General features: G+C 33.9%; 1 protein-coding gene across 2 annotated transcripts in view; it reads left to right on the top strand.

Annotated features, from left to right (window-relative positions):
* Positions 1-21: 21 nt before the first annotated feature.
* The window catches only part of INTS13 (integrator complex subunit 13), a 28,588-nt gene continuing 16,630 nt past the window's right edge, over positions 22-11,979 (top strand). Inside the window, exons 1-6 of one of the 2 annotated variants that reach the window (XM_011363082.1) lie at positions 22-569; positions 1,516-1,751; positions 3,769-3,843; positions 9,285-9,487; positions 9,865-9,945; positions 11,096-11,186. In XM_011363082.1, coding sequence (XP_011361384.1) covers positions 1,527-1,751; positions 3,769-3,843; positions 9,285-9,487; positions 9,865-9,945; positions 11,096-11,186 — 675 coding nt within the window. In that variant the 5' untranslated portion in view covers positions 22-569; positions 1,516-1,526. The remainder of the gene's footprint in view (positions 570-1,515; positions 1,752-3,768; positions 3,844-9,284; positions 9,488-9,864; positions 9,946-11,095; positions 11,187-11,979) is intronic. The other variant, XM_011363081.2, reaches the window with a different exon arrangement.

The following is an 11,979-nucleotide window of genomic DNA, read 5'->3' as shown; positions in this document are numbered from 1 at the left end:
TGGCCTCTCACAAAGTCTCGCGAGTTTTGTCAGGGAAACCGGCAGGGGTGAAGAGACCCAGAAGGGGAGGCCGGGTGGGAGGGCCTTATGCTTAAGGGGCCGTAGCTGGTTTAGCCGGTGCCGTGGTTGGTACTTCGCTGTTGGGGAGGCTCTCAGGTCGCCCAGTACAAACTTCCCAATGGGTCATTGGGAAAATTAGCGGGTAGAAAATCTTAAGGGTCGGAGGCATTATTTTTCCCTTGGCTCCGCCCTCTTCCTCTTCAGCAACCTGGGCGTCTGGCCCACCGAGGGGGAAGGGCGGCTTGGCGGGGCCGTCGAAGAGTGCTTTGAGCACGCGCGAGTCCCAGTGTGTGAGTGTGTGTGTTCGCGCGCACGCGCGCGCTCCTGCATTTAGGAAGCTTGGGAAGAATCGGTGTACTAGGAGATGAGCGGGGAAATCATAGTACCCTGTCTTTGGTACCAGACACTCCTGACTGTGCGCTGACCCTCCCCACCCAGCCAGCAGCCTTTGCCAGAGAGGCTGTGGTCCATAGCCTCTGTTCGTTTTCACTGCAGGACCAGGCACGAAAGTAAGCTAACCTCAATCCTGAGGTCTTCCTTATCCACTCACCTTGTACTTTCCACCCTCGCACCTTCCAGCAGAGTGTGTTTAGATTTCTCAAAGAAAAGTTCTGCATGAAGGGGAAATGCTTTTGAAAGCAAGAGAAGAAAATAGCTGGATCGTAAAAAGTCAGTTCGTTTTGATGAACACTTGCTCTGCTTACCATGTGCTTTTTGAATGTGGTTTGTCTATTCAGTCTATTTTATTAGCGAGAGTTGTTACAAGAAGTTTTAAAAGTTTCTGCTCCCCACCAATGTGATAGTAGCAACTAAGTTTCTGTTCTACATGATAAATTACTGTGATGTTTCAAAAGCTAAGGGGGAAAGTGTGAATTTGGGCTCCTTGTCCTAATACGAAGACCCAATATAGTTATATTCGGGGATGTCTGTTATGCTTTGGTCTTTCCTTTTGCTGTCACTCCTCTTTCCTGTTAATTCTCCCCCCAACCCCTTTTTCAGAAGTCTTGAGACTTTTTGGAGGGAAGCTCAAAACTGGTGACTTTGGTCTGAAGATTTATATGTGATTGATATCAACTAGCAAGGATTATCGAAAGTATATTTGAAGAGTATTTGTCATTTATAATGTTTGGTATTATGTAAAGGAATCAAGTACAATTTGTAAAAATATTTTTTTATGACTATTTTAAGTTCAAAAAGCAAAAAAAAAATATGTAGACTGTAATTTTGCCTGTGACTGATAGAGTGACAGCTTAATGTGGTGTAGCTCAGCCCTTGAATTGGTAGTTACTTTCTGATCATGACCTCATTAAATCTTGTCCTTTATTGGATGAATTTCTTTGGGTGCTGATTATTCATGTTCCCTATCAAATCTTGAAGAAAAGACACATTAATTAGGAATAATTTAAAATAGTGTTATGTATAAGCCATTTGGCTAATATATTTTATCCCTTACAGGTTAAAAGAAAATGAAGATTTTTTCTGAATCTCATAAAACAGTATTTGTTGTGGATCATTGCCCTTACATGGCAGAATCATGCAGACAGCATGTCGAGTTTGATATGCTGGTGAAGAATAGGACTCAAGGAATTATCCCTTTGGCCCCCATTTCTAAATCATTGTGGACTTGCTCAGTAGAATCTTCTATGGAATATTGTAGAATAATGTATGATATATTTCCTTTCAAAAAGCTGGTGAGTGTGAAGTATGAGCAAATCATGATTTTGGAGATGCACTTAACTGCCTATTACATTATATATATGAATTTGCTGTAGATTTGACTTAGAACTGTTTGTTTACTAACTTTAAAAATGTGATATGTAGAACTCTCCTTTGGGATTAAATGTTATGTGTATTTAATTGGGACCAACAATAACAGCTAATAATTATAGAGCACTTAACATGTGCCAAGCATGTTCCAAAGTGCTTCATATGTATTAACTCCTCCAATTCTCACAAAAATCCTATGAGGTAGCTACTATAATTACTGGGATAATATTTAAAGTATATAATAACCAGAATGGAACAGGCACTGACCATTGATTGTTGCCAGCCTAAGCAGAAGGGAGATGTTGGCTATAAGCAATTTGTTTGACTCTGCTGTTATGTACCATCTGAATATCAGCCTTGTTTATTACTGCCGTGTTGGAGATGCAGAAACTGAGGTTAAGAAGAAACTTAAGCTGAGTCACGTAGCTAGTTAGAGGCAGAACCAGAATTTGAACCTAAGGTTGGCTGCTAATACATAGTCCTCATGACTATGTGCTAAACTGTTACAGGATTTGGCCATATTAGAGAAATGCTCTTAAGAATGCTAAGCAGAAATTGGTTTTACTAATAATAAGCAAAGTTGCATATTGATAGAAATTTTCAAGTATAAAAATTATCTTCGGGTTTCAGAATCTCAACTGTTTTATTTTGGGAAAGTCATTTGGTTAGCCATAAGTGGGTGATTTGCTTTCTGTCTCATTTTGGAGCATCCTAGGCTGCGACCTAATCAATTCTTAGACTGGCACAGACAGGGCGATAACAGTAACGCTGAACATAGAGTCTAATAGTATAATATACATTCATATATATTCCAAATTAAAATGTAAGTTTTAGTTCCTTTGCAAATTGTGCATTATATAGGGTAAAAAAATAGAAAGATAATGTAGCGATTTATGACACAGGCTTTGGCTCAGATCCTGGCATTATTAGCTATTAGCAGAGTGACCTCAATCATATTAATCTCTCCAAGCCTCAGTTTCCTCCCATGGAAGCATAATACTTACTTCCTACAATTGTTGTAAGATTTTAATGAGATAACGTAAGTAAAGTGACTAGTGAAATATGTCCCTGTCATATAAGCCTTGTGATAGAAGGCTACTTATCAAACTTATTGGGGAAGCAAAACTAGTATTTCATATTATTAGGAAAGATAATGGATTATTTTATATAGTTCAGTGGAAAGAAATATCACACTTCTCCAAAAAGGGAACATAGTCATCATTTGATATATTTCTAATATATCCTTACTGTCATTGTCATCTTACTTGATAGTATTTTTTTGTTTTCATTTTACTTTAAAATTTAGAATAAAGTCCATATCCATTATTTTAGTGTTCAGTACCCTAGGTGATATGGCTACTGCCTACTTTTCTGAGCTTATCACCTGCCCTTCTGCCTGCTCTAACCTTCACTTGTTTGAAGGTACCCACTTAGAGGCCTCTGCGTTTGCTATTCACTGTACCAGGAATTCTCTACCCCCAGCTCATTCTGTGGCTGGTTTCTTTTGGTCATTTTGAATTCCCCTCAATTGCCACTTCTACAGAGAGTCCTTCTTTGTCTAGCCAACCTTAATTAGCTAACCAACTTCTTTATCTTCACATTTATCACTCTCTGAAATTATCTTGTTCATTTATTTGTTTGTATTCTCCCTGCACTGCTCTCTATCTTAGCACACTCCTGGCTTTCCCCACATTGTGAGTGTCAGAAATGTTTTATTCATCACTATATTCCCATATACCCAGTGTCAAGAATAGCACCCAGTGCATACTAGGCATTCTATACCTATAAAATGAATGACTCAATCAACAAATCAGTACTAGAGACTATTATTTTATTTTAAATTATTTTTACTATTAACTAGTAACAAACTTTACATTTTAATTATGATGTAATCGGGTGGAATTGGAATTGAATACTAATTATTTCTTTGAAATCTATTAGGTGAATTTCATTGTGAGTGACTCTGGAGCACATGTTTTAAATTCTTGGACTCAAGAAGACCAAAATTTGCAGGAGGTATGGTTAGGTTTTAAGCTGTGGCCTTTTTGAAAATTATCAGAGTGTGGTAATACTTTATTAAAAAACGATTGATTTTTTTTTTTTGTCAATATAGTATTTGCAGTTTTAAAACACCAACTAATACTAAAAGAAAAATAGCTATCCATTCCAGTCTTTCCCCACTTCCTAGAAGCAAACTTTCATCTCGCTCATTTAGTATTTATTTGCATATTTCTAAATAACAATTTTTACTGCCATTTATAGAGTTCTCAGTTTAAACTTTATCATTATTGTTGATGAGGATTTACCTTTTATGTTCCCTTTCACCCATGCCACTATGCCTGCCCTCTTCTTTTCCCTCATTTTCTCAATATTGTTATATCAGAATTTTTGGTTAATTTAAAAATCCATATTTGCTTTATAGTATCTAAATATAATAAAGTGTTGTTGACTGTTAAGCCAAGTAATATATATGATTATTTCCTTTCTTTTTTAAAGGTTTTATTGAGATATAGTTGACATACAGTATATATGGTGACATACAGCACTGTATAAGATATATAGCATAATGATTTGACTGACATATTATTTCCTTGTCCAACTTTTTGTTCCTGGAATTTATCATTTCTCTTTTTTTCTTGATTTGCTTCGTTTTCTGTGTATCTTGCTGCTTTTCCTCATGTCTCTACAAAACTGCACATTTTTTTTTATTATAAATGTATTAGAAATTTAGAGTTTGATTTTTTTTTTCTTTGAAAATCTTTTTGGAGAGCAATTTTCTCTCCAGTTTGAACTGGCTGCTTTCTAGGCCCAGTGCACTGCTATCATTCTCCTCTCAATTTTTCAGATCCCAATTTTTTCCTCTGTGTGTGTGTGTGTGTGTGTGTGTGTGTGTGTGTGTGTGTGTGTGATCTTTTGTTTTCGTAGAGTATAACCTCCAGAATTTCTAATTCTTGGGTTGTAGACATTTAAGATTGGAAATAACTTTCTCAAAATTCTGAGGGCATTACTTCACCGTTTTATAACTTCTAATGTTGTTCGGAAGTCCAGTGCCATTCTTCATAATTTCTCTCTGAAATCCTTTAGAATTTTTTTTCCCTATTATGTTCTGAAATTTCTCAACAATGTGCCTTAGTGTTATTCTTTTGTCATTCATGTGCAAGGCCTTATATTCTTCAGGAAAATTTCCCTATATTGTTTCTTTGATAATGTTCTTGTCTCTATGTTCTGTGTCTTTCTGGAGTCCCTGTTAGTGAGATGTTGGACCTCCTGGATTAAATTCCTTATTCTTTTTCTCATTGATCCTTTTATTATTGTTCTGCTTTCTGAGCCTTTTACCTATTTCCTTTTAACCCTTACCTGGAACTTTTTATTTGATTGTATTTTTAATTTCCAAGAACTTTTACTTATGCTTTAATTATGTCCATTTTTGACATATCCTTTCCCTTTATGGGTGTAATTTTTTAATGTGAGAGTATTAATAGTTTATTTGAAGTTTTCTTTTGACTTCTCTATGTTCTCAGAGTTCTTTTCATGTTGAGACTTTTCTTAAATGCAACCTTATTTAAAGGCAAGTTACTAAAGAGCAGATTAGAAGATTTGCTTGTTGTAGAGTAGATATTATTGATGAGGCTTCACTGTGGTTTAATTGTTTTCACTGGGTGATCTCCAGATGTGAGAATGAACAGATCATCTATCTTCCTGGGACTATTCAGGGTTTCCAGAGAAAATTTTCCATTGTTCTGCCTGTATGCTATAAACCTGGTTGCCAGCCTTCTGGGAGCCAGGGAAGAGGGGAGATTTTACCATCCAGGCAGGCTTTCACTCAATCTTTGTTTTTGGTCTAGTATTGTGCTATCCGATATAGGAGCCACTAGCTATATATAGCAACCATTAGCTATTAAATAGCTACTATTTAAATTTACATAAAATAAAAAATTCAGTTTCTCTTTAGCACTAGCCATGTTTTAACTGTTCGGTAAGCTACATGTGGATGGTGACTACTGTGTTGGACATCACAAATATAGAACATTTCTATCATCACAAGAAGTTCTTTTGGGCAGCACTGGTCTAATATCTTACCCTTATACTCTATTATGCTTTGTGGAATTCATCCTTGGTATCTTTCTGGTTCAGTTCCTCCAAGGAATGCCATCCTATACCTGGGAAGATCAGGAAAAGGTAGTCACTTACAGGGGTAGGGTTTGAGTAAGATTTGGGATTCAAGTTGCTCCTTATACTGACTTTAAGCCATTCATTGTTTTAAATATCTTGCCTTACCCCTGCTCTGTGTGGTACTTGATGTCTCCAGTTCCTGAACTTCTGGATTTTGAAGGTCATGTCATGTTGTCTTTTTTCCTCTGTAAACATTTAGATTTCAGCTTATTCAGTCATATAAAGTCCATTACTGTTTCTGTATACATTTTGATATTCTTGTTGACATATCTTACATCTTGTTGTCTCTTCCATTCTCTTTATCTTTGTGAGTTTGTTTGTTTTCTTCCCCCCTTTGGTTTATGCTTTTTGAAATTAAATTCCTTTACTACAGTTTTAGTGCAGTTTTAGGAGGGAGCAGAAATAAACCCATGCTCAATCCAAGTTTATGCTTTTTAAACATTATTTCTCTAAGGATATTGAGTTTGTGGTTGATTACATTCTTTATTATTGTTTAATTGGATAGAAGACATCAGTCTACTGGGTTCTTCACTGATGAATATGAACATGAAGGACAGGCAATAGTGAAATATTTGAATACATTGTTTTAATTATTTCATGTTAAAATTTTTCTGTTAATGGATGTACTTCAATGGAAATAATCTCATCCAAATGTGTTTTAAGTGGAACACTTTTAAAGAAAGTGTGTTTATCACAGTTGTTGGTCTTAAAATGTTGTGATTAATATTATAATATGTAAACACATCTAACCTTTCATTCTTTTGAGGTAACTCACTCAAGGGGTAGGCTTTTATTGGCTTGGCTTTGCATTTATATCATTCTAGAATAGTCTTTATTCTTTCATTACTTGAAAAAAATAATATTAAGGATTTCATTCATTCTCCCTGAATTGTCTTTTTGAAATGGTGTGTATTCTGCTTTACTTCTTTTAAGAGGTATTGTGAAAAGCTTGAAGTCTCTCTAGTATGTGAATAAAAATAAGCACAAATTTGTACAGATTTTCCTTACTTCATCTCTGCAATGCAGTAAAAGATATGCATTTGATAATGGTAGGTATACTGATAAGAGAATTACTACTTGCCTCTGCTTTCTGAATTCATCAGAAGGTGAATACACATTATATCACATTCATTGCTTTTAAATTACAGAGTGGAAACTCCAGTTGTGAAGGCAACTACATAGCAAATCACTGGTGTTTCAGATGATATAAAGTAGTTAACATTTTATATAAATTATATATAATCTTGTCTATGTTAACACATTTAATGTTTAGCTTTGGTTATTCATACACACCTTTCTCTAGCTATTGTGAATAATCATGAGTAACAAGTGAAGTAGATTGTAGACTGTTTGATTTGGAAGGATTGTCTACATCTTTTGCTTTGACTCTTTCATGTGCAGGTGAAGGGACTGAAGCCCATAGGAGCCAGACGTTGTTTGACTGATACCTGGCTCCAGGGCTCTTTCTGGTATAGCACCAAATTCTATCCTATACATCTTAAATTTTATTACAAAAAATTTGTCAGAATCAGAAGTTTTGGTCTGGTTTTTGTTGCCTTGATTATAGTTTGGAAATGTCACACTATATAGGACAAGTTTTATTACTATTTTCACTTTCCGATTAGAAAAAGAGCCAGGAGAGATTGACCACGTTCACCCAATATTAAAAGGCGGAGCCAGAATTTCAATTCATTTCTGCTTTTAAAAGTTAAGCTTTCTTCCGCTACTTTCCCCAGGACCACAACGCCCCTTCCCTAAAAAGCTACTTTTAAATAAGCTACTCCTATGTACCTGGGGCTTTATGTAGTATTTTTAAATACGCTGTATTTTTTCTTTCCTTTTTGATTACTTTTTATGAATAGATAATACCTATGAAGTTTTAAAATAAAATTTACATATATACATATATGTGTGCATATGTACATATATATGTGTGTGTGCATGTGTAACCAAAAGGTAAACCTTGACAAGTTTCCCACTCATCCCTGTCTCGGTTAGTGGTATGCTAGAGCCAGCTCATACCAGTGTGTGTGAGTCTACCAACTTCATATTCAGTGAAACTTGAAGTTGATTATGGTCAGAATATTTAACCATAGATATTGGCAAACACTACAAATTAGGGCTTTTTTTTTTCTTTGGAGAGCTGGTTTACCAGCATATCACTCTTTATTCCTACCACTATTAGTTTTTCTTTTTAGAGCGTCTTTATGCATATACAAAGCAAAGTTTTCCTATTTTGTTCTTTTTCAAGATTATTTTTGCTATTCTGGGTCCCTTGCAATTCCATATGAATCTTGGGATCAACTTGTTAATTTCTACAGAGAATCTGCTGGATTCTGACAGGGATTTTGTTAATCTCTACTTCAGTTTGGGTAATTGCCATTTTAACAATGTTGTCTTCCAGTCCTTGGACATGGGATGTTTTCTATTCATTTAGATCTTTAATTTCTTTTAAAATGTTTTGTAGTCCTCAGAGTATAAGATTTGTACTTCTTTTATTAATTTATTCCTAAATAGTTTATTTTTGGTGCTATTATAAATAGAATTGTTTTCTTAATTTCATTATTGGGTGGTTCATTGCAAGTGTATAACAGCACAAATGTTTTTTTGTGTGTATGTATAATATATCCTCCAACCTTGCTGAACTTGCTTATTATTTTTAATAGTTTTTTAGTGGATTTTTAAAGATTTTCTACAGATAGGATCATATCATCTGCAACATAAAGATAGTTTTACTTCTTCCTTTCCAATGTGGATTCCTTTTATTTTTCTTTCCTTATTCCCCTGTGTAGAACCTTTAGCACAGTGTTGAATAGAGTTGTGAGAGTGGACATCTTTGTTTCTGATCTTAGGCAGAACATATCCAGTCTTCACCATTAAGCATGATGTTATCTGTAGGTGTTTTGTAGATGCTTTTTATCTACTTGAAGTTTCCTAGTTTGTTGAGTGTTTTTATCATGAAAAGGCTTTGGATTTTGTCGAATGCTTTTTCTTTTTTTTTTGCAGATGATAATGTGATTTAAATTTTTTTTTTCTATTGATACAATATATACATTAATTGAATTGCATGTGTTGAATCAACTTTGCATTCCTTGGATAAGCCCTACTTAGTCATGGTTTTTAATTGTTTTCATGTATTGCTGGATTCGGTTTGCCAGTACTTTGTTGAGGAAATTTGTGTCCATATTTATAAGATATACTGGTTTATAGTTTTCTTTTCTGGTGTTGTCTTTGTCTGACTTGTATTTACTTTTATCAACATAGTTGTTTTCCCTTTTACTTAGCTAATGGCAGCATTAGCTGCTGTTGGCCCTCCTAATCCACGGGCAGATCCAGAATGCTGCAGTATTCTGCATGGTCTCGTTGCAGCAGTGGAAACCCTCTGTAAAATTACAGAATACCAACATGAGGCCCGTACTCTACTAATGGAGAATGCAGAACGTGTTGGAAATAGAGGACGAATAATTTGCATTACTAATGCAAAAAGGTGAGACGTTAATCATGGTAATTCTTTCACAGAAGGAATTTTAATGTCTTGTTGCAGCTTTATTTAAAGGGCAACATGTTAGCATTTAAGCATATCACAAGTGGCCTTTATAATATTGAAGCTGTGTTTGTCCATTTCTAACACAAAGACTCATCTCAGTGAAAACTGCTTAGATTGTCATCATGTCAGTTAATTTGACTTTTTTTTCTCACTAGTTTTTCAGCTGGTTGTTTGGTATTGTGAATGAACACACTAGAGACAGTCCTTATTGAAGTAATTTTGAATGCCTATGACAAGATACTACAGCTAAGTAGTGTTTAATTTTATTTCTCACTGGTTATTCCTTTAAGTTTGTTATATCTTTTTTATGCCATTAGTGATAGTCATGTGCGAATGCTTGAGGACTGTGTCCAGGAAACGATTCACGAGCATAACAAGCTTGCTGCAAATTCAGATCAGTGAGTATAATCCATAAATGAAATAAATATTTCATTTTATAGTCATATGTATTTTATTATAATTATTCCAATAATTTTAATAATAATTGATTGAATTTTCTTGAATTCTCTACTGGTTTTACAAATTAGTCAGAAAATATATGTTTGATCAGACGCTTTTTTCCCCATTTTCTCTCTTACTTTAAAATTTTACTTTTTTTCCATAGGAAAGGTGATTAGAAAAATAATATTATATAAATTTATAATGCATATTTGTTTCGATGGCTTACTCTCATACTCTGTTTCAAATTTGTAAAATGAGTAAATTATTGGTGGCATTATTCGGTATGTACCAAATCAAAATATAACAACTAATTGCATTATATAAATTTTTTAAAAAGAAAAAAACTTAAAGATATGCTTTGGATAGTTGCAATATGGAGTCTATATTAGATTGAGCTATTATTAATTTTCTTAACTGAACTACTGGTATTGTTAATGAGTAGGATTATTTTCACTAGGAGAAGCATGCTGAGGTATTTAGGAATGAAATATCATTTCTTCTACAACTTATTCTCAGGTGGCTTAGGAAGAAAACGTGTATCTATTTAGATATGTATAGAGGAAACAAATAGAGCTAACATTTAGTGAATCTAAGTAAGGATATGTGGTATTCATTGAATAGTACTTTTCTTTCAACTGTTCTGTAGGTTTGGAAATTTCAAAATAAAAAGTTGAGGGAAACTTTAGCGTTACAAATCCTGTATTCTTGGAAATAACCAATTATAGGTAATAGTATTGCCTGATTAGTAAAACATTAGTAAAAGGTAAAATAATATGTAAAGGTAAAAATCAACACAATATGTTGATTTACTGTGTGGCAGTTATCTATTGAAAATTATACCTAATTATAAGAATTTTCCCTTTATTTTATCCTGCAAACACACAGAAAATTATCATTTTGCATTTGAATTTAATATAAATTATTCATTAAATGTTTGTACAAATACAACAATTTACAGTTTTTCTAAATATTTAGCTTTTGTGTTAACACTAGTATCGGATTATAGAGATACACTGTTTTAGTATATTAAACTCTCAGTGGTTTACCTGCCTAGACTCTTTATGTAGTATGTATTTTTATATTCTAAGTGAAAAGTTTCTCTTTAAGCCTTATGCAGATTCAGAAGTGTGAGCTGGTCTTGATTCATACCTACCCAGTGGGTGAAGACAGCCTTGTATCTGATCGTCCTAAAAAGGAGGTAAGTGCAGAAGTAATAGAAGAAAAGATCATTGTTCATTATTAATAATAAATGCTGAGAATACTTAGCATTATAATGACACATGGCCAACATTTTCTGCCAAGAAGATATTTAGAGTTTTCAAAGCAACCTGTATAGCAAAATACCTGGGTTGGTTTTTTATGTTATAATTGTAGATTTTTAAAGCGTTTTCCGTTTTGCTTGCCTGTTGAAGTTAATTAAATATGTTGCAAAACCATACACAGTTTGTATTGTTCCTAAATTTCAATTATTATAATAGATTTCAATTGCTTTAATGACTTTTTATTCAGTAAAAATATTTTTTTCCTTATTAGAAAAGCATTACGCTAACAAAATTACACTCCAATAACAAATTAATTTTACCCGTTCAGTTGGGGAAGAACCTTGGTTTTACTTTTTAAATAAAGATGAACAATTTTAAAGGAAAGATAAGTCTGTTGATTGTTGGAAAGATAAGTCTGTTGATTGTTAAAAAGATTTGCATCGCATAGTATTCTCTGTCAATGGTCTCTTTAGAAATACAGATATATGTATTTAAATAATTAAATGTGTGCATTCTTATGTTCTGGTTTTTCATTTAGCCTTATTTAACATAATCGTGAAGTATTACTTTAGTCTATGAATGTTTTATAGTTAAATGATGTTTTTAGGTCGTTAGCGTTACTGTGTTTTTAGGTGGTTTCCAATGTAAACCCCCCTTTTACTAACTTTTCTGCCTCTTGATAATGTGGCAATATGTTGACTTTACTTTGTGATAACTAAAAATAAAATT

This window comes from Pteropus vampyrus, unplaced genomic scaffold (assembly GCF_000151845.1).
Source record: "Pteropus vampyrus isolate Shadow unplaced genomic scaffold, Pvam_2.0 Scaffold82, whole genome shotgun sequence".
Taxonomy (NCBI): domain Eukaryota; kingdom Metazoa; phylum Chordata; class Mammalia; order Chiroptera; family Pteropodidae; genus Pteropus; species Pteropus vampyrus.
The sequence above is the reverse complement of the archived record's forward strand: the minus strand, read 5'-3'. Positions and strand labels throughout refer to the sequence as shown.